Below are 23,827 nucleotides of genomic sequence, written 5' to 3'. Positions count from 1 at the left end.
AAAAACCTCTGCATGGTTTATTCTCTGGAGATGATGAATGTGCATCGTGGCGTAGAGGCTCAGATAAATCAGCACACAGTCTTGGGCTGTCTTGGGCTTATTTTAAACTTAAAATTAAAAATTAAAACCAAAACTTGCCCATTGTATCTTTAGAATGTGTATTTAGTATTTTTATTTTCTCTTTAGATACAGCCAGGCTAGCTGTCCCCATGTGGGTATTACAGTCATGATGATATGTTGGGGAACTACATGTATGTTTCTCTGAAATTCCTCCACAGAAGAACATATAAAGTTCCTGTAACACAAACTGAACACAGGACTGTTTGTGGAACTACTGTATGATGTGAAAGACAAAAACAAAGTATTTTTACTTCATCAAAGTCATACCAATACAGCAACTCACTGTCATCTCAGGTCATCTGACACTGCTAATTTGTCACGTGGCATTCGCATCTCATTCATAAGGTTTAACACGAAACACCACTTCAGATAAATTTAGTAGTTTACAAAAACTAGCTTCAATAACAACCAGGGATCGGACCACCAAGGCCCCTGCCTTTATACATACACACTGCACCAGACCCCCCTGACTCCTCCTGCAGGTGTTGGGCCCACTGGAGGACAGCCCCACATCCCTGCTTTGGGCTGGGCCTGGCTGGGCCCCATGAGCAAAGGCCTGGCTCTTGCCAATGGGCCAAGTCCCCAGACCTGGTTCCAGGGCAGGGCCCTGCTTATCCTCTAGGCAGGGTAGACTTGTCCTTGTTTTTCCTCTTCACAGTAGTCTTTGTGAAACTACTTGGTTAGGTTTAGGAAACTATCTGTGACATTTAGTTTCACTGATATACATATGCAGTGAAAATGAAAACCTTGTTAAAATTTAGAACAACCAGTGACGGAATATAACCAAGTACAAGTTACTCAAGTACTGCAGTTAGCATTCTTGAGGTATTTGTACGTGAGGTTTTCCATTTTCTGCTACTTTTTCATTAATAAAATTAACACTACTTCTCAATACTCATATGTCCTTTGGCTTTGGAGGAGCATTTCTCAAGTTTGAATAGAGGATGATGTTGGAGACTGTGACTTTTTCAACACAAAGCCTACGTTACAGCCTCATGAAGTGCAGTTTGAAAGACACCTGTATTTACTGAGGAGGACTGTGACAAATACGCAGTCAATTTGCATTATGGGAAATGTAGGATCCCGTAAGATGTAGGATTTTTTTTGGAACTTGTCGTATCCTGAAAATCAGGTTATCTCGTTTTATCATTTCTTTCCCATTTTTTTTAAAAATATATCTATTGCGAGTCCACCAACTTTATGAAAATAGTAGGGGCCCTTAAATGTTTGCTGTCATAAATGCATTTATCCATTTCTCCACTGTTTTCTATTCTATTCTTTCGCAAGACTAAATTGTTTTAGAAACACAAATCACCCACTAGGAATTTTGGATTAATCAATATATTCCCCAAATATCATCATCATTTATTCCTAACATATTTTTTCAAATATCATCAATACTTATGGGCTGTACCACATGACGTTAGTTTACAGTGTGTCTACAGGTTCCTATAGTGTATTTAAATCACATCATATTGTCCTGTAGCGTTTTTTATTATAAGAGCGAGGGAGCCAGTAACTGTAGCCTGTTACTGCTCTCTCTCTCTCTCTCTCTCTCTCTCTCTCTCTCTCTCTCTCTCTCTCTCTCTCTCCCTCTCTCTCTCCAATCCCTCCAATAGTCGCTTCATCAACTAGGAAGCGCACAGTCACCGCTTTATGATCGGCACGCACCGTCCCGGCCGGCAGCTCTCTCTTTGAGCGGCTCTGTCTCCCTCCCTTTCCGTCTCCCTACTACATTATTCGGTCTTCGGGGTATAAATGTAGGCGGTAACCGGAGTTCACAGTAGGAGACTGTTGTCGCATTTTGCGCCATGGAGGACTGCTGTTCCCCCGACAGCGAGAGGATGGAAGCGTGGCTGGACGACCACTTGGAGTTCACCCGCTCCTACTTTATCAGGAAGGCGTCAAGGTAAAAGAGAGAGAGAGAGAGAGGGAGAGAGAGAGGGAGAGAGAGGGGGGCTGCCACTCAGTGTGGACGTTAAACCTGATTTACTTTGTTTACTGCAGCCTGGTGGATGTGAGTGTAGTTTCCAGAGGGAATCTCTGCACATAAACTCAGTTTGTGTATGTGTGTGTGTGTGTGTGTGTGTGTGTGTGTGTGTGTGTGTGTGTGTGTGTGCAGCCCCACAGCCAATCAGGAACAGTTTAAAGCGCTTTGGGTGGTCAGTACGACTAGAAAAGCGCTGTGTAAGTACAGTCCATTTATCGTTTATTTCCCCTTGTTAGTATAGACTGTTTGTATGAACTTCTGTCAACTTACTTCTGGCGACGTAAGTCTGCACTGATCATATGTGACCGTAAAGAGTCCTCACCAGCAGAACACTGCAGGTCCATCCCGTCCCGTTCAGACAGTCTACCTGCAAAGCTGCCGTAACGCACGCACAGCGTCTCTCTTGCAAGCCAGTTCCTGTCACAGCTCACCTCTTATTTCATTTCACCGTCCGCTTCGCAGCCAGCCAACAGCTCTGAGAGTTGCACAGGGCCCTTCAATCATTAACCTTTACTGCTGCCAATGATTCTGTTTAATTCTCAGCCCTTACTGTTTGAATAGGTCCATAGTGATAATGGATAAAGGCGCCTGTGTCATAAATGAAATTACTTGTTTCTGCTACCTCTTCGCTTTAGACCTCAAAGAGCGTGCCTAGGAGCAAATTACCCATTTAATTTCTTAGGCAAACACAGATTCCAAATCAGTCACAGGGAGTTGCAGGGGATATATATATGTCTGTGTGTGTGTTGCTTTTTTTTTTTTTTGGTGTGTGTTTTGCTGTGCACATACCTGGGCTTTTCATCAGCCTGGAAACATTTAATCAGGACACTCCAGGGTTGTGTTTGTTGTACTGACAAACCACTTCACAGACCCATTTATCCACTTAAACCACCATGGCAACTTCTTGTCATCCAGTAAATACAGCACATACTATCTCAAGCCCGTCACTTTCTCAGAATATATTTCATTGTCAGAGCATTCCTCTCCTGCCGGTTTTCCTGCACTGCAAAAGTTAATTGGCTCAGTGCAAGAGGATTGCAGAATTGTGCCGTTCTGGTTGAGAGGCATTTCTTAGAAAGGTATTGATTCTGCCACAGCTCCACTGGATACATTAGGGCCAGCTCTGTTGGGAGGCGGGCATCTCGGTGAGAGACAGCCCATTCTCTGTGGCTCTCCAAGTTTGATTTGCCTGACTCCAAGCACAAGATACTGTGGTTAATTTCATGGCCAGTGCCTGTTACCATCTATGGCCTTCCACTTAGGTGAACAGAGCCTGAAAATGCCAAGCTAAGCCGTGCGGTCTTCACTTTGACAAGTAGAGCTGAAGCAGAGAAGAGCATGTTTGGAAATGTGTGTGTGTGTGTGTGTGTGTGTGTGTGTGTGTGTGTGTGTTATAGGAGCTGATAAGACAATGTGTTGGCTGACTAGAGAGCATCTCAGTAATCACATCCAATTTACTCTTCACACAGAAACCTACATTCTGTCTGACACACACACACACAAACACACACTCACATTAGATTTGTTCCAGCAAATATCCCCATTAGACACACCAAGGAGTTTCAGCACACACAGACAAAATGAAAATCTAATATCCACCGTGCCTGCTTTGGCTTTTATTACCATGATCATTCATACTTTATCTCCAAAAAATGATTTTGTTTTTCCTTTTAGAATTTTCCAGGAATGAAGTTATCATTCCAAAAGGCCGACGAGAGTCGTGAGACTGAACGGAAACAATGAGCTAAAAGAGGCTAAAGGCTCTGTATTGCTAAAGTGAACCGCAGAGCTGTGTGATAATCCTCTGTGGGTTGGCGAGGTTTTGACACTATGAGCGACACCTTCACATTCAATTCATTGTTAATATTAAAACATACAGTATATTCGTGCGGTTTCAAAGCAACTTACTTCAGAGAATGTGAGGAAGACAAATCACACAGACTTGCATTAAAACCTAATTCTGACTTCAGTGAAATTAGTTTCAAAACTACAATTGCATTGAAAATAACAAAAACTTGCCCTGTGATTGACTGGCGACCAGTCCAGGGTGAACCCGCCTCTCGCCCGTAGTCAGCTGGGATAGGCTCCAGCTCCACCGCGACCCTGACGGATAAGCGGTATAGAAAATGGATGGATGGATAACAAAAATTTTCTTTTTTTTTTGTTATTGAAATTGTACATTAGCCATAAGAGGTGTTGAGATGCACCACCTTTGGTTTGTTTCGGTTGGGTACTAACAAGATCTATGCACAGACGGGGTGTCCAGGTAATGTAACTGTTACATGTCCTTTTACATGTCGCACCATGCATTGACCTTGTAGTGGGAATGCTTGGGCCGTGTGTGAATTGTATGGGACTGTATTGTTTGTTGCTAGATTTGATTTAATTTTTTGATTTTTCCCAATTGTCTGTTTTATTTTGTTAAAAGAACAGGTGGGAGTTTTGTGGTCTTTTAGGATTTTGGGGATTGATTAATGACTCCAATAACAAACAGTATGTTTTCTTGTGTTTTCACTCATTTGTTCAATATATGCTCTCCTCTGACTATCCGGAATTAAAGGATTATGTAAGAGGTATACTGTTCAACAGTAATGTCAGTCATGGACTACATGTAATGTGTTTCAGGCACATGTAATGTGTTATCATTCTTTGGACTTAGACTTTAGACTGACAATCTACAGTATGTTTGTAACTGTTACAGCTGCAGATACAGTATCTTCTGTTACTTAATGGCTAAGCACCTCTTACAGTTTCTCCTTCAATTCAACAGGGAGATGGTGAATGCCTGGTTCGCTGAGCGTGTCCACTCCATCCAGCCATCTGCTTCCAAAGAAAGTTCTCCACAGCAGCGGGTCCACCAGTCGTCCACAGACCCCGCTCCCCCTTCTGTCTCCGCCATCCTCCCACCCGCCGTCAGCCTCCTGGACAGCCGCTGCGCCTCCCCGGCCACGGTCTCCAGCCCAGCCCCGAGCACCCCGACTCGCAAAATCTCAGCATCAGAGTTTGACCGCCCGCTCAGACCCATTGTAGTTAAAGACTCTGAGGGCTCTTTGACATTTCTGAGCGACGCTGACCGTGAGACTGTCTCTCTCCGGGGCTCAGTGATGGGTGAGGGCGGGGGAGGTAACGGAGGTGGATGCAGTGGGGCAGGTAGCGGCGGTGGGGGTGACCGCTGCGCCAGGCTGCTGGAGCTGGTGAAGGAGGTGTCGAGTCATCTGGATGTGACAGCACTCTGCCACAAGATCTTCCTCCATATCAACGAACTGATCGCTGCAGACCGCTACTCACTATTCCTGGTAGGAGTGGAAAGAGCTGTGGGTCAAACCTGAAAATTCTAACTGGTTGAACACTGAATAGTCAGTGCAAGAGAAGTGAGACAGAGGACTCTGCAGTGTATATGGAAGTTGGGGAAACATGTTTTGATACTTACTCTAACAACCAGAATGCTCTCCTAAAAGCTCCACTTATTGGGAGTCTATAAAAATTGTTCGACCAAAGCATAAATGTATCATGTTAGCGTCAGTCTTTCTTGAGTCGTCTGCCTCTGTGTAGCTTATCTTATATGTAGTGAGCTCTTAACAGCTACCTTGCAGGCTCTGCTTTGATTCTTAATGGAAAAGCATATAAGCACTCAGAAAGAGCCATTTGAGTTGTTTGCACCCATCTGTATAGATAATCTAATTACTGGTAATTTATCCAATAACACTAGTCTTAATAATAATATGAAATAATTTGACAAGCCTATAAAAATGGCTAAATGAATTACTCAGGAAGGGGCAAGTAATTGATTACTTGTAAAGTTAACCCAGAATGTAATATATAATAAATATAAATATAAATGTAATATATTAAACGCAGAACTGATTAAATCAAGCAATTTTTTATATTTTTCCCTCAAAGCCACATTAATTCAGTTTTTGGTTAAAAGCTAAATCATCACATGAGTGATCACTTGAGTGATGATTTATCATCATATCATATCATATCACATTTTCTCTCCTTTGGCCATCTGTTTTCCTGTTTTCAATCAATCATGTCACCATGTCCTGTGTGTGTGTGTGTGTGTGTGTGTGTATGGTCCCAGGTGGGCGAGGACAGCTCCAACAGGAAGTTCCTGGTCAGTCGCCTGTTCGATGTAGCAGAGGGAACCACACTGGAAGAGTCCTCCAGTAGCTGCATACGTCTGGAGTGGAACAAAGGCATTGTGGGACATGTAGCTGCCACTGGGCAGCCGCTCAATATCAAGAACGCCTACGAGGTGAGGATTTCACACTGCGGGGGTCAGTGAAGCCTGTAATGAGGTGGTTTGCTGTCTGTGCGTTTGTTTTTTTTTGGTGAGCTCAAACAAGGCTTGTGTTTAGCTTTGGGTCCATTTGATGGTTCTTGCTGACAGCACACAGACTAGAGGGGAATAGGAAGAACAAAGAAGGACAAGTAGGTTAGAGTGCTCCTCTTGAGGGTTCATCTTCATCACAAATACACACACATTCCCAAGTCTCTCCAAAAACTCCACAAATGATCAGTTTTACATTTCTGTTTATGTCTACTTCATGAACAAATAGGAATGAACATGACAGTTAGTGGAGCTTCTGTGGTGTTTGAACTCGTGACACGGTCAAACAAGCTTATAGTCGTTAAGTTAGGCCAATCACGTCCTGACTTTGGCTCTTAACACACAGATTTGTTGTTGATCTTCTCATCTCACTCTCTGAAAGGAAGCAAAACAAGCGTTTCCCAAAAGATTGAATTATTAACCTTCTGTTTTATTAACCTTCTTAACCTTTCCTTCCAGTTTTGTAACTACAGATAGAATTTCAGCTGAGTGACCTCTGCACATTGAGCCCACCGACCTTTAACCTCTCCAGCTGCTCAAATCTGATCTGTACGGTCTTCATCTTATTTTTCAGCGTTCTCGAGTTAACTCGGGATTAAATCTGATCCTCTGACAGTGAAAGCGTATTTGTAAAGATGAGATGGAAGGAACGGGAATGTAGCAATATCTCTGCGGAGTACCTCAAGAACACCTTGGAGGAATTTCTCCAACTTTGGCAAAAATGGCAAAGATGAACCGATTAGAATTTGGTGATCACTGGTCACTGTCAGTTCATACCTTTTTATAATAATTAAACATTTTTTTAGCCGTAACTCTAGAATTTGCACACATTGTGACCAAATTTCACATAAATATCTAACACAATAAAATGATGAAGTGATGATATTTTATGTCCAAAAGGTCAAAGGTCGCTTTACTGTGACATCATAATGTTTTCTGTCCATTATTCAACACTATAACAAAGGAACACAAAGGCAGACTGTAACCATATTTGACATTTGGTCAGATCAAGAGTCGGTGACACTAATTTTAGGTGTCCACCTTGAAGCTGTGCTGACTGTACAGATGTTGTGACGTTGGATATCATGCCCTGTGCTCCTGATCCATGTGCTTCTTACCCGAACATTTAAGACTGTTTATGAAACTTGACTGTCTTCATACTTCACAGGCCATAAAACAGCCTGACATTAGTTGTTTTACGCCTGTGGGTGTGTGTGTGTGTGCATGTGATATCAGAGAGAGAGGGAGGGAGATATTTCTTGCTGTGTACCTGACTCTGGTTTCCTGCCAACCTCAAGATGATGATGTTGATGATGATGATGATGTCACTGGGGGGGAAGACAGAGAGATGATGATGATGATGATGTCACTGGGGGGGGGAGACAGAGAGATGATGATGATGATGATGATGATGTCACGGGGGGGGCAGAGAGATGTGTGAGAGGGGCCCAGGCAAGAAAATGACAAATAATAAAAGGGTGAAGATTTGCAGTAAGGGTTAGGAAAGGTAAGTAGGTAAGTAATGTTTATTATGATGGTTAGGTGGTGGTTAAGCCTCCAGCAAATTAATGTGAGGTTTATGTAATGTTGACAGAAGTGAAACAAAACTCTGTGTGTGTGTGTACTGCAAAATGTGATACTGCTTTCAGGAAGTCCATCTGCATCATCTGAGGGACTCCCCAGCTCTCAGATTGGATCTTTACTTTCCCATTAGTGAGCTCAGGATTACGCTGATTTCAGCACTGAGAAACAAACCCCCCCATCTGCCTGTTAACATTAGTTCAGTCCTTGGGGGTGACGTCTTTATCAATGTCTGTACAGTACTGCATTCAAAATGAAATCTTTGGGGAAAAACAAAACCTGCAGGACCTATCTAGAGTAGAGTTTTGATTTCAGTTGATCCCACCACATATTTCTTGCATATTTAAAGATAACTGCATGTAAACATTGTAGGCAGATGGTTTTCTTGCTCTCTAGAGTGAGATTTTCTTTAATGAAAGGCTGTTGTGGTTTCTATTAGAGTGATGCACAGTGAAAACAGGCCAGTGGATTTGGTTGGAGTTTTGATAGGACATTTAACTTAGCACTCTATAGAAGTGAATTACTTCCGTTTTCAATTAATTTAAAGCAATTTCAAATAATGAAAATCAGTTATTTAGTTCTAGTTTTAACAACAGAAAGGCTTTTAGGATGAGTTGACCATCCATTCATTATCTGTAACCACATATTTTTGGGTGGGTCATGGGGTGATCTATCATTTGAGTGAGAACATTCTGCATGTGTTTGGGCTGAGGGAGGAAGCTGGAACACCCAGAGGAAACACACGAAGACAGTGGGAGAACAAGCAAACAGCAAACTGTCAGGCCCCAGCTGGCCAGTGTGTTTGAACCCTGTACCTTCCTGCTATGAAGCAGCAGCCCTAAGCAGTGCACCACTGTGCTGCGTAGTTCACTGTACTCCAGATCCTAAAGGGAGTACAGACCTTTGTGATCAGGAAGGGCCTCCACAGTCGGCCGCGTTGTTGAAACGCAGCAGCGGCGAAGACGAGGCGGGTTCAGTTTTTCGTCCAGATTGCGCCTCTAGTTTAGAAAATACTCAAATTCAACAGTATTACCTTGAGCTTCAGTCCATAAAGATGATCTAGTGCATAACAAATCTATTTACTCCATATTTCCTCCCATAGCGTTATCACATCCACATTCACAATACCTCCTCTTCTAATAACATTTCAGCACATACTATCACTTATACATAAAGTTAGTTTTACAGCAATTATATTGCAGCATTATTTTATTACTAACAAGCGATTCTCATATGTAATAATACTCGACTCAGCACTTCATTCGGACAAGACTTCCGCTCAATGCAACTCTACAACTGACATTTCGCACACAAAATTCTCCTATTCACTTACAAAGGTATGAGTCCAAACATAACCCTGTAGATAAGAGTAGATAAACCCAAATTATAACGATTTGCCTGCAAGACCAGATCCAGGTAAATTAAATCCACAGCATTAACCTGAACAAAATTCAGCGTGGTGCAATTTTAAAGTTTCTAAAATTCGATATACTCATCCTAAATACTCTTACAACACTCGCTAGTGTCAAACTAACCTTTAGGATGCTGAGAGGATTACTTTGAACAGTTGCTAACATGTAAACACAGATAAAATGCAGCAGCAGTGAAAAGGAAACAACGTGGGGTGCAACTGGGATGACACGCAAATTCGTGAAACGTTCCTCATTTTTTGGGGGCAGTCGTGGCCTAGAGGTTGGAGAAGCGACTTGTGATCGGAGGGTCACCGGTTCGATTCCCCCACCAGACGGGGAAAAATTTGGGTGTGGTGGAGTGATTAATGCGAAAAAATGCCCCCCCCCCCCCCTCCATTAGCTGGCTGATATGCCCTTGAGCAAGGCCTTTAACCCCCCGCCCAATAGGCTCCCCGGGCGCTTGATGCTGCCCACTGCTCCTGTGTGTGTTTCATTGCATGTAATTTGCCGGGTGTTGCATGTGTGTGTTCAACTAAGGATGGGTCAAATGCAGAAGACAAATTCAGTGTGTGTATGCAAAAATATATATACTGTCAATAAAGCTGATTCTTCTTCTTCTTAACTACTCCCGTGACAACAGCTCCACCTGGGCGCTGCCTGCATTTTACGGGGTTTAATACTGTGTGTGTTTTCCCTCCTTAGGACCCCAGGTTCAATGCCGAGGTGGACTTGATCACAGGTTACAAAACCCAGAGTATCCTTTGCCTTCCAATCAAGAACCACAGAGATGAGGTGAGACAATACACCACTGGATACTACATACTATGTACAGTACAGTAATGCAGAAATGCACTTTTATATGAGTAACATATATTAAAATTAATTAGTAAAATCTAGTAAAGTAAAAAAATATTAATTACATATGAACATTTTAAGTCAAGCTGAGTCAATTTCATGCATTTATTGCGTCTTCCAAACAGCGTCAGAAACACAGGCCTTATTGACAGCCATGTTTTATGTTGGCAGGATTTCTGGTCGGCTTGACCAGACAACTTTTGACTTATAAATTATGTTGTGCAGGAAGTGTATTATAATATATATAATGTTTTTATCTTCAACTCTATTTTCCAATGTGAAGTCCATAGAAGCTGGCACACCTTGACTTACGGAGTGTATTTTCTGCAAGTTACGCTCTTTTTGTTTGACTTATGTACAGGAACAAGTACTTCTTTTCAACAACCTTTCTGTGTTTTCTCTGTCCCATCCATCACAGGTAGTCGGAGTGGCTCAGGCTATCAATAAAAAATGTGGGGAGGATGGTGCCTTCACTGACCAGGATGAAAAGGTTAGTAAGACTGACTGACTCTCGAGGCTTGTGTTGAGTGAGTGATCAGATCATAGATTGTCTATTGAATGGATGATCTGCAATTGGTTTTCCCCACACTTAAATAGCTTACCATGAGAACCAAGTACTTTACTGTGCATTTAGAGATGTTTGTGGTGAAGTGACATGCTTGGCCTCGTTTATCAGCACGAGTAATGAACTTTAATTTGACTTTAATTAATGAATGTTAAATACAAATCAGTTTGATTTCTTTTCAAGAAATCTAACTCCGTTCTCCATTTGTCTGCTCACCAAATCTTTACTCTGCCCGATCTGAGAGTGGCTAATGTTATGAATATGATTTGGATTGTGAGATCATGTTTGTTTACAACAGATTTGCACTCATTTTAATCTATGCAGCTGGACTCCATGCCTCTTTGTACAGGCTGGTGTTTTAATTGTGCCTCACTCAGCTGTGTCTCTCTGTGTCTTGACATATATAAAAATGGACATAGCATCTTCACTTCCTCCCACTGTACAAAAATAAAGCTAAAATATCCAGGACACAAGCACTGCCAAAGACACACACTGAGCCTGTGCAGTAGTGATCAGGTGGAAGTGCAGGACTGAGTTGCTGTCCATACACCAATCTTGTTCAGTCACAAGCAGTGCTCAGCTGTCACTCATGACGTTTCACCCCCTATTTTTAATAGCGTCAAGTAATTACTTCAAAACAAACTTATCAGAAAACACTTAAGACAGTGTGCACTTTTTTTTTTTTTTTTAACACCAATTTTGATGTAAGTTGGAGCTCTGGTGATAGCCTGCACATCCCATTATGTGCTGTACTGGACTGAGTAGTTTGCTGTTTTATGTTCCAAAATGCTTTTTTTTTTAAAAAAAAAACTTTTTTGTTAGTGTCTGCAACATTTCTGATCAGAACACGGTGGTTTATGTTGGAAGCTGTCATTTTTGTGCTTTTTGTGTAAACAATGGCAATTTGATCACACATTGGCTATCTAATTTATCCTCAACAGAAATCGAAACGTAAACCTCTCCCAGCTGTACTACTTCACTTAAAAAGAATCACATTTTGTCCAAATTCAGAACCTGAAAAAAATTGTCATTGACAAGGTTGGTCTTGACTACGGTGTTTATATAAACTGATAAACCCTTTTCCTCAGTCCACCTTTTTCCACCTGTCTGCATCCTTCCTCGTATCATCTATCATCTTCTCCTTCTGCTCTTTCTTCACTGATTTATCTTTTTTTTCCATGCAACAGCCCAGTCTTGTTTCCTGTAATTGCTTCCTTTTTCTTCTTTGTACCTGGTGCTCAGATGACGTTCTGTTCCTTTCCAACAGGACTTCTCAGCCTATCTGGCCTTTTCGGGCATCGTCCTGCACAATGCTCAGCTCTACGAGACATCACAGCTGGAAAACAGACGCAATCAGGTGGGTGTCTGTGTGTGCTTCTGAAGGTGTGTGTACTCATAGACAGAACTCTGAACAAGATGTATTCTTCTGTGTGTTTGTGTGTGTGGGTGTAGGTGCTGTTGGACCTAGCCAGTCTCATTTTTGAGGAGCAGCAGTGTTTGGAGGTTTTACTAAGGAAGATCGCAGGAACCATCCTGTCCTTTATGCAGGCCCAGGCTTGTACTGTCTTCATCGCTGATGAGGACTCCATGGTAAGCACACAAACACACACATGCAATTCTTTTCAAGTTACGCTTAGTTAATTTCAGGACATATGTTCTATGCTCCACTCAAGGAGCTCATGTTGTACAAGTTTGCACCAGAAAACTGCTTTAGAACGCCCTCTGAAGGGGTTCTATGCTATCTGAACTTCACTTCCAGACCTGATGGTTAACCTGCAAACAGTTCACAAAATTATAATAATTCCAAATATATTTACTGTATTTAACACCCAGTTTTTAAATGGATCCAACAGCCTATGTTGAACACATTCACACCACTTACAGTGGAGTGAGTTTGTGGCTTCTATTACTGACAACTCACAGCTGTTTCTTCATGGTTCCAGTTCATGTGCTGGATTTACCAGTGACTGTGCAAACATTTGGTCACATGATCACATTCATGATTCATCAAATCTTCACAGGTAAAACAGTTTCAGTGCTTAATATCGATTGGCTGATTACATTAACTCATCAAATCTTTCTGGTTTAAATAACTCAGTTTTGCAGATTTCAGCATTTACCCATTATGTCTTCATTAAACATCTTTGTATGTAAAAAGTTTTCTATTTTCTTCTGGAATGGGATGAATAAGCAGCATAGAAAATGGATGGATGGGACAGATATGTAACTGTACAGTTCATAGGGAATTTTGTGGGGAAAAAAAAAAAATCACATAGTTTGGTTATTGAGAGTGTTATATGGAAAACATAGATGTCTGATTTATATGTTACTCTCAAGGGATGCCACAGCTTCAGTGGCAGAATGCAGGAACTGACGGGGGCAGCAGAGGTGATTGAGTTATTCTCTCTGAGTGGTGACTGGTAGTCAGGTAGTCTGTGTGAATGTGTATGAATGTTTGTTCTCAAAAGCACTACTCTAAATTTGTTATGACTCAGACTTCCATGAAAATAGCTAGATGCATTAGGAGTTACTCACAAGCTTAAGATTTAAATAAAACTCCATGATTCCTTGTCTTGTTATCAGAAGAAATGCATAGTTTAATTAAAACTGGGAACACATGATGTAATTGTAAAAGTGGAAGTTTAGCCAGCAAACAGGACACATAGCAAACTTGCAAGAGATAACTTGGGTGGTAGTTAACCATCAGTCTAATATAGATATTTATGTCAGGACTGAACTATGGACTAGAACCCAAGTACACAACTCTCAAAGTCTCAAAATAAAGTTTCTATTCACAAAAGTGCAAAACTGAAAATCATTCTTCAAAGAGGAAAATACCTACGCTAAATTAAGAAACAAAAACTCTCTAGGCTGAATCTTGGCAAAGAAAAGAGAAAGTCACTAGAGCAAAGTAACAAAATAACAAGGTGTGATAATGGCAATGGCATGGAGATGACGCTGGTTGTCTGACACAAGGGACAAGACAAACTGGCACAGGAGACGAGGACTATATATACACACAAGGTAAGGGCACAGGTGGAAACAATCAGGGCGGAGACAGGTAATCCCAAAGGAGGGAAAACAGACAAAGGGGAAAAAGCAAGGCTGACGACAATAGACACAAACAGGAAGTAGTGACAAAATAAAACAGGAGTAATCACAAGACATAGACACAAGGCAAAACTGATAAATTAACAACATTTCTTGGACATGACACTTTAGCAGTCACTGGTCAGTTCTGTGTTAACAAGCCTCTCAGAATGAGTTTGTTGTCGGAGCAGCTGATAAAAGGACAGAGGCTAATGGTCTCTTAAAACTGGTTGTAACTTGATTGAAAAGGTCAAATTTTGTAAATCCAACCTTTCCCAAAATTACTTAGTTGTAGCTAATCAACATTAATTTTGTGAGCATAACAAACAATGAACAATTCCGTTCATTATGATATGTATCCATATCTGTGGTCAGACTGGATGTGGTTTACTGAACTGAGCATCACTGACTGGATTTTGTTGATGGAGGCCTGAAATTAATATGGGTTGATCAGAAGTTGCCATATTTGCTATTTATTAGAAAACTAATTAGAGAACATCCTCAGAGCTGAGCTTCAGATCAATGTTTTTAATCACAACAGTAAGAACAAACTTTCATAAACTTGAATGAATAAAATAAAGTTAGCTACCCAATGAGGATTTTCCTTTATTACAACTATGAATATTGACACATTTTACACAGATGGTACATATAACTGTAAAGAGTACATTACTGATTTCAGCAGAGTACTCACACAACCCTGGTGGTTACTGTTTAATACAGTCGCTATGACTTTTCGCTTTTAGCAGCACAAATAGAGTGTAAGGACTGAATGCTCCTTGGAACTGTAACAAATATACACTGTGTGCTACACAGATTAGAAAGAAAGTAAGATGTCAAGACAAAATGAAAAAGTGACAAATACATCGACTAGGAGAGTGAAGGCAAAGTGGAATGAATGAATGATAATGATATGAGGGAACAGAACTGGAGCAACTTGAGGCAAACAAGGTAATCCTTTCAAGCAAAAGTTAAGTTTTTCTTTTTTTTTTTGTTGGTCTGCTGTCAATTTTTTAAAAGTTTTTGGAATTTGGATATCACCAACTTCACTGTCAATGGATAATCTTTGTTTGCCTGTATCAGTTAATCATAATAGGGATTCACTGTTGGTGTAGGTTCAGTTTGTTGCTAATGAATCACAGTATTGAGAGAATAGCTGCTCACTATCTGAACTGCTAGTTAGGTTAGTTAGGTGTTTTAGGGGTGGAACATTTTGTGATGTGGCTGGTGATGAATTTATATTCTTACATTTTCTAAATAGTTGCAGTAGTTTGTTTAATGAGATGTACTTCAGAGTTGACCGTTTCAGTCAAAATGTGAATTTCCAGTTGCACTTCCTTGCCTCAAAAACATATCTTTGAAAATTATATTTTGCACTGAATATCTTTTTTCTTGTTTGCTGCGTCCCTATGCTAAACTTTGTCTTTCTGTGTTTCAATTCTGAAGCCTATTCTGCCACTCGTGGGAATCTACAGGTCAAATTTTGAGTGATATTTTATATAAGATGAAATGGAGCATGGGCGACCAGGTGGTGCAGTGGTTAGCACTGTCGCCTCATAGCAAGAGGGTTCCAGGTTCGAATCCCGGTCTGGGCCCTTCTATGTGGAGTTTGCATGTTCTCCCTGTGCCTGTGTGGGTTTTCTCCGGGTACTCCGGCTTCCTCCCACAATACCAAAAACATGCACATTAGGTTGATTGGCTACTCTAAATTGCCCCTAGGTGTGAGCGTGAGAGTGTGTGGTTGTTTGTCTTTGTGTGTTGGCCCCGCGATTGACTGGCGACCAGTCCAGGGTGAACCCCGCCTCTCGCCCGTAGTCAGCTGGGATAGGCTCCAGCTCCCCCGCGACCCTGATGGATAAGCGGTATAGAAAATGGATGGATGGATGAAATGGAGAATGTTTCAAAGTGGACATTCTCAAGTCGAGTAGTCCCAACCTAAACACACACTGATATATAAGGCTCTTCTACTTGTTCCTTACAAAAAGTAAAACCTGATTCTGTTGCACATTGTTTAACACTGACACTGTCTGTTTTTGTCAGTTTACATAAGCTTAGAGCTGAGCCATCTGGCCAAAAACTGTAGTGTTTATGGCACATTTTATTGGACTGTCATGACTCAATACAGTGAATGTAGCCAGCTGTCATCTGCATTCAGGATAAAAATAACCCTTTTACCACGCATTGTAGCCACTCAACATTCACAATGTAGTTTTATTTATGCATTGTGCATAACTGTCATACGCATCGGGAGACAGTTGATTGATAGATGAGCGTAGTTACAGTATTCCCACAACAAATACTGTTGAGTCAATTTTAATCCTGCCATGATTGGTGCAAGGATTAAAATCAACTTTTGTCTGCACAGCAACTCTAATCTGTAGTTTGTAATCAGCCATTACTTTGATCCAAACATTCCAAACATGAGGAAATATTTAAGAGATATAATACACATAGACAGGAAATGTGGAAATACCACAGCAAATATATATGTTTTTATCAGTATGCGTTCCAAGTATATTTAACAGTATGTCTCACGGTGCAGTCTAGCTGCCTCTGGCCTATGTTGGATAAGGTCAATAATACAGCTTCATTTGGTTTTCAAAACGGAAAACAGGAACTTGACTTGGCATTGTTTGACCATTTCTGCCCCCAGCTGTCGTGATCTATAAGTAAAGCCACTGTGCTTCAATAACGCTCTGCTTGTTATAGCGCATACCTGTGTAATGCAACTGAACTAACTAACTGGCATCCACTACATCATGTGCAAATAGAAATTGAAACATTAACAAAGTTAAACAATAATTACTTTGTCTGTGTTGTAAAGCCATCAAGATATTTATTTATTAACTTTTTTGTTACTTTTTCTGTGGTATCAAAACATATTTAAGGAGTCCTGAGAAACTTTCCTAGGTTCAACTAACAAGATGCTTCTATGCTTAAAAAAAACAATGGATTCAAGACTATTAACGTTAACAGTACTGGAAACTTCACACATAAGAAGAATGTTTGGGTGGTGAAGACCACTGTGGCAGCAAATGGCGATAGCGTGAAAGTATCACAGAAGTGAGATATATATTATAATATATATTATATTATTTTAATGGCCCAGGGTCCAGGAAGGTCCAGCAGATAATTTATCAATACTTTTTCTAAGGATTATTCAATCCAATACAATTTAGCACTGTCTATTAAGTAGCTATGGTAAGCACCTTAAAGGACCACAAGGTGTTCACTATTCTCATTTTCACTTATTAAACAATTATTTCAAATATGAAGAGCAATTACTTCACAATGAAGCTATACTGAATGTACGCATAACCACCTCTAAAATCAAAGAACCTTTGAAAAACCTTTGTTTCTCTGACTGTAGTGCTTTCCTCAAGTATGATGCGTGTATGTGTCTGCATGAGAAAATGTGTCCTATACGCACACACACACACACACACACACACACACTCACACACAGCATGGTACATGCTTAAACATAACAAGCCATTCTTAACAAAAGTTTGTCTAACACTTCGACACATTTATTACTCATAGCCATGAGGCTTTCAACAAAAAATTATGCATCTGACAGGTCTCATGTCAAGTTGCTGTAAATACTTTTAAACAATGGTATGTTATTGTAAGTGCTGATGCCAGATGTGAATTTGACAAACAAAATGCACATTATTGCCCATTTTGCAGCTGACATGTAAGTGTTGGTTGGGCATGCTATTATTTTTTTAAAATATTTGAACATTAGTGGATGGAATCTTTTTGTTTAACTGTGTCCTCATCAATTTTTTTATTCAGTAAAGATCCAAACATGCAGGAGGTTATATTTCTCTGGAATTAGCAATAACAGGATCGCTTTACCTAAGTTTATCTACACTTCAAACTGAATTTGCAGGGATTGAAGTGTAAATTCATTCCACTGGTCTGATGGCTGACTGTACTGAATGTAAAGTTATTCTAAATATTGGTTTCACAAAGTGTACATAGACAAAAATTAGGCATCACAAGGCATAAAAAAGCCTGAAAAGGCCTGCCATAGATACCACAGAGCTGATGGTATAATCTGGCAAAGGTGTAATGGTAGAGCCAGTCTTTTAAAAGAAGCAGGGTGAAGGTGGAGCTCATTGTAGTAATGCTGAACAGGGGTGCTGGAGAGCAGATGGTCAGTAAATAAAAGACCGCCCAATTCTGTTCTGGAATGGCCAGGCAGGGTTCAGTTATAACAAATAGACACACACAGAGAGGGGTAGATAAAAAAACACAAGGAAAAGCTTAACATCACCATTCAGTATTGGTGTTGTGGCCTTGGTTAATTGGATGGGTAATGCAATGCTGTTGAAGTCCTTTTTATTAGGTTACAACACATGTTTCACTTTGCCTGGTATTTGTTACAACCACAATAGACCCACTGAAACGAAGACTCTTGATTTAATCATTATCCACACTATGAAAGCAGCTGTTATAAATCTTCCACAACAGCAGATGTATTCAAAATACTGTCAAGATGGATTAAAGTACTTCCAAAAACATAAAAGTCAAGTCATGATCCCTCTAATAAGAAGTTGTCTCATCAACTATTGGATGGACTGCCTTGAAATTTGATACAGATCTTTGTGTTCCTCTCAGGATTAATTTGAAGAACCTCAGTTATCCATGAGACAAACTAAGGTGATGTACATGGCAAACATTATACAGCTAGGTACATATACAGCGGGTAAAATAAGTACTGAATACGTCACTATTTTTCTCAGTAAATATATAAATGATCATAAATGATGGGACACATGGCTGACAAGGAGTTTCATGGCCAGGTGTTGCCTGTCCCCTCCTTAGTCCATGACAAATCAAGCAAATACAGGTCTGAAGTTGGTTCTGAATGTTACATTTACATGTGGTAGCTGTTCACTGGAACCCTGAACATGAGTCTCAAAGAGATGTCCATGCAAATGAAACAGGCCATCATTAGGCTGAAAAAAACAAACAGACAAAACAAGATAAACCCATCAGTGAGATAGCAAAAAGATTAGGAGTGGCTGAAAGAAGAGTTTCAGAATCAGAATCAGGTTTATTGTCCAAGTATGTTAGTGCACACAAGGAAGTTGTTTTGGCTGGTAATGTGTAACGATAAGGCAATATATACACAAGACATTCTTGGAACAATCTTACGAAGAAGGTATTAACTGACAAGCTCAGCGACAGCAAAAGGCATGAAAAACCACAGACACACAACTAATGTGGTGGACTGCGGAATTCTGTCATTGGTGAAGAAAAACCCTTTCGCAATGCCTAGCCAAGTCAAGAACACTCTTGAGGAGATAGGCCGTCGTTGTCAAAGTCCATAGTCAAGAATGTAAATACAGAGGCTTCACAAAAAAGGTGCAAACCACTGGTAATGCTTAAGGACAGAAAGGCCAGATTAGACTCTTCCAGAAAATACCTGAAAGAGGCTGCTCAGTTCTAGAATAAGATTCTTTGGACTGATGAAACCAAGATTAACTTACATCAGAATGATGGAAACAGAAAACTATGGGGAAGGAAAGGAACAGCTCAGGATCTGAAAACTGGCAGGCAGAAAGAACGACAAACATGTAACAGCAGCTGCAGTGAAGGCCTGGCAAAACATCTCAAAGGAGGAAACTCAGCATTTGGTCATGTTCATGCATTCCAGCCTTCAGGCAGTCATTGAGTGCAAAAGAATTTCATCTAAGTATTAAAAACAATCCTGATATTTGTAATTATGTTAGCTTGTCCCATCTTTTATGAGCCACCAATAATGGGGATGGGTGTCTAAAAATATCTGTAATTCCTAAATAGTTAATGCAACAATTTGGCAGAATTTGAATTAAAGCTGAAAGTCTTCAGCATCAAAATACTAGTTGGTTTGTTACATATCAGGCAAAATGGAGTATATAGGGCTCAGTAGAGGCTCATTTTCACACCCAGGGCTCGCTGTCAGGCTTATCCGGCCCTGCTGTTGATAGTGTCTGATGTGGATCATCCAGAGTAACAGACTGTTGCTTGTGAAATATGTTATTTTCATGGCTGTGAACACCACAGACAAAATTCAGTTCATGTACTTTATTTTGGGGTAGAAGAAAAAAGACTATCTATATGACTATACAAATAGAGAAAAAATGGAAATGTGTTCATTTTCATTGTAATTTCGGTGAACCAGCTCTGATATAATGAATTAACATGCTTTATTTCATGTATGCTCAGCTCCACCGGCTCCGTTGTAACCAATTTTATTACTATGTGCATGCGTTTGTCCCTCTCATGACCTCAGGGTTGCCAGACCAGCTGTCTCTCTTTCTTTTGTACCCTCCCACTTTCTCTATTCTCTCTCTTTTCTTACTAAACATTTACTCTCAGATTAGGAACTTTTACTGGACCTATCTGCCAGATGACCCTCTGTATACAGGTGTCTGCTTAAATGTCTGTAGTTTCTCAAACAGGACCCACAGGTCTGTGGATTTAAACATAATCTTCCCTCAAGGAAAGGAGCTTTCCTGTAGAAAGTCTAGTAAATGCCGGCGCTGCCCTTAAACACTCGATCTTACCAACAATAACACGGGAGTGTTCAAGACTTTGGTCTGCATTGGCTCACTTTGTTTTACTGTAGTGTGTGGCATCTGTTTGGAAACAGCGATGTGTGTGTCTTTGCATGTGTGCTCATGTGTGTGTTCAAACCAGTCATTATATTGTAAGTATGCAATGTGTTTGCATTGTACTGTATGGGGTTTACCTCTAAGTGTGTGTACAAGAGATTATCTCTTTGTGTTTTGCTGTTATGTATATGCGTGCTCGTGTTTGTTTTGTTAGTATCCTTTTGCATGTGCTTGTAATACATTGTGTCTGAGAGTGCTGGCATTTGTGCGGGGTGCATGAATCTGTTTTTGGATTTGGGTGTGCTACTGTTATGTGATAGGATTTGACATTTGGCCTCTGGGAGTGTTTTGTTGTTTAACTTTTCCCAGTAGAAATCATTCTGGGATTGGGATTCAAATATTTTCAAAGGTCAAAACTGAAGAACAAGAACTCAAATAATGTGAAACCGCATCTCAGCTTGTGGCCCTTTTTCAGGGATTTTGGACCATGTAATTCAGAAGCAGGTGAAGTTGTGTCAGAAATGTCAGAAACTGTGCTTCTACTCTGAGAGGCACTCATCACTGAAGAGTAACATCACATCAATAACACCCTGACCCCATAACCCTAACCCCACAAGAAAAAATATTTTCTCATAATAAAGTGTTTTGGGCATTTCATCTATTCATTTTTGGTATTTAGTCCTACACACAGGCAGGGTTGAGGTTAATGTGAATGACTTGTTTGCAAGTCTATGGTCGTCAGTCCATGTATTGGACCACTTAGAATTATTGTTGACTTCTTTTGGCCAACATGAAAGTATGTACCAAATTCTATGGTAATCCAACCAATTGTTGTTGGGGCATTTCAAACAAGTCCACAAATGTGGCACTAGACAGGGAATCAAAGGAGTGGACAGAATGACCAACACTGCAATTGCTAAAGCTACACTGCTAGACTGGCTGAAACTATTTGTTAAGAGAAAGATTGATGTAATGGTTAAAAGAAACCAATAACTGTTAGTATGAAACAAGATGCAAACCATGGTTTCTTGTGGCAAAGTGACAAACTTTGTTTACCCACCCTTGAGCCTTCTTTTTTCCTTCAAATTATTTAGTTATGGTCCAACAAGTCTACTTCCACCTTTGTCACTTAGAGAGTCATGTACTTAGTTAGGTATGACTGCAAGCACTTACTTGATAGAAAAACACTTGAGCACCCAATGTGGGACAGTCTGAGATTGCTCTCCCTTTGTTTTCTTCCTCCAATGCTCAGCTCCACTATTAAACACATAAATCACACAGTGTATATAACATGAGCAAAATGCATAAGAAAACTGGTAACTGCATGTGAAAACATGCACCCTATGGACCCTGACCAAGAAAGCATGCCATGTAAAACCTTGACTGATACCTCAAAAGAAGTGCGATTTATTTCAATATTCCAGTACGAAGTAAAAAATTCCTTTATCCCATGTCATCCTATTATAAACTCTCTCTCTCCCCTTGCCAGAAACACCAATAAATGTCATAACATTGCTAGGTCCTTTTTCTGTTTAAAAGAGCTTTATTACCCTTACCTAGATAGATCGGAGTGAACTAATGTCACGGAGTGAAAGTGTGTGTATGTGTTTCTAAGGGTAAGGGGCAAATTTTTTCAAAATGAAGAAGCCTTGTCCATCTTTAACATCCCGTCCTCACCTCTTAAAAATGGAAAAAGGATCCTTTGTGAGAGGTTGGAAGTGCAGGTTGAGAGAAAACAAGTCCCTATAAGGGGGGAGAAGGCAAAAGGAGGGCTGGAATGTCTCCTTCTGGCAAGGCTTGTTGGGTAATAGATCGTCTCTTTTATTCATGGTTAGGGACGTGTTTTAGGCAGTGTGTGCATATTTGGATGTTGGGTTAGTGGCTTAACTGGAGGGAATGAGGTTGATACAGACAGAAAGCATCCATGGTGAACCTGCATCAAGACACAAAAAAACTCTTTTTGAGTTTAAAATTTAGACCAAACCTTGACGCTGTATCTATTTTTGTGTTGTCACCTGATCCTAGTGGCATTATGCCAAGCACAGGTTGACCCCCACCCCATCATTCAGTTTGCAATACCTCAGACTTATAAACTCACTATTCTTTTTGCAGAACTCCTTCTCAAGTGTCTTTCACATGGAATACGAGGAGCTGGGTGAAGTCCTAGATGCCCCCAAAAGGTAAGGCGATCACTCTTAGCTGGGAGCTCTTGTGTACTCTAAGTTGTACTCCAGTTGTTTGCGTAAGTCATTAGCACTAATGTTTTCTCGAATTTGCAAACTACCCTTTTCCTCACCCCAGAGGTCCTTGGATGGCGTCTGTGTAACAGGTCCTTGCTCAAGGATTCATATTTATCATATACACTGACGGACGGAGAAATATAAAGGGGATGTAAGGTAATTTTGTTATAGTGAATATGAAAAGACAGAAATGGCTTAGTAAAGTATTCATAAGTATGCAGAGCTGATTTGCAGCCCTGTGAGATCTTTGTGAGGTGGACTTTTTTACCTGCCAAATTCTCAGAGATTTTATCACTGGCTTTGCGCTCAAAGCTCTTGTCCTTATTAGCAGAGTTCTATTGGCTCAGTGCTCTGTATTTGATGTGCTTTGTCAGCTCCTCAATCACAACCTGTTTATCATGATGAAGTGGGCCCTTGCACAATCTTGGATGCAATTGCAATCTGAGAACTTTTTGAGAGAACCTAACAATCATCTGACACAGTTTTTAAGATCAGCATGCGCTCTTATTGCATGTGACAGCTATATTATTAGCATATGTGGAGTAGCAGTACTATTGCAGTGGATGGAGATGTACTGCAACTTTTTTTTCCAGCAAGGACATATATGTTAATGTTAAGTGTGTACAGCCTGCAAAGCTGCTATGTCAAGAATCACTGAAACATCTCAGTGCGACCTTTATAAGATGACCATTAACGTAATTATTTCTGGCATTTGACATTACACCCAAAATCTTTCCTATTAAGGAACAATCTTTCTTTTTTGTTCAGTAAAACAATCACCTTTTATAACTCAGCTCAGTCAGTTACAGTTCTTCTGTGTTAATCCTGTCTCCCATTAAGTAGGGTTATATACCAAAAGAATTGCCTTTACTAAGACTTGGAGCAAAAGTAATTGATGTCTGGGTTATTTGCTCTGGCAACATTTTTATTTTCCAATCCAGGTAATGTGATGTTGTTAAGGTCATGAGTATGTTTCAAACAAAGTGGTTACAGGATGGTCAGTCCAAAAAAATCCTTCTCTCACAGCTAGTGT

General features: G+C 40.4%; 1 protein-coding gene across 5 annotated transcripts in view; it reads left to right on the top strand.

Annotated features, from left to right (window-relative positions):
• pde5ab (phosphodiesterase 5A, cGMP-specific, b) overlaps window positions 1–23,827 on the top strand; it is a 71,082-nt gene that overhangs the window by 19,127 nt on the left and 28,128 nt on the right. For 2 of the 5 annotated variants that reach the window (XM_046380374.1, XM_046380373.1), the window contains exons 1-8: window positions 1,797–2,029; window positions 4,881–5,406; window positions 6,195–6,368; window positions 10,139–10,228; window positions 10,710–10,781; window positions 12,124–12,213; window positions 12,309–12,446; window positions 22,667–22,734. In XM_046380374.1, the coding sequence (XP_046236330.1) occupies window positions 1,932–2,029; window positions 4,881–5,406; window positions 6,195–6,368; window positions 10,139–10,228; window positions 10,710–10,781; window positions 12,124–12,213; window positions 12,309–12,446; window positions 22,667–22,734 (1,256 nt within the window). In that variant the 5' untranslated portion in view covers window positions 1,797–1,931. Of the gene's footprint in view, window positions 1–1,796; window positions 2,030–2,258; window positions 2,308–4,880; window positions 5,407–6,194; window positions 6,369–10,138; window positions 10,229–10,709; window positions 10,782–12,123; window positions 12,214–12,308; window positions 12,447–22,666; window positions 22,735–23,827 lie in introns of those variants that run through there. The other 3 variants (XM_046380375.1, XM_046380376.1, XM_046380377.1) reach the window with 2 other exon arrangements.

Source organism: Scatophagus argus, chromosome 23 (assembly GCF_020382885.2).
Source record: "Scatophagus argus isolate fScaArg1 chromosome 23, fScaArg1.pri, whole genome shotgun sequence".
Lineage (NCBI taxonomy): Eukaryota > Metazoa > Chordata > Actinopteri > Scatophagidae > Scatophagus > Scatophagus argus.
The sequence above is the reverse complement of the archived record's forward strand: the minus strand, read 5'-3'. Positions and strand labels throughout refer to the sequence as shown.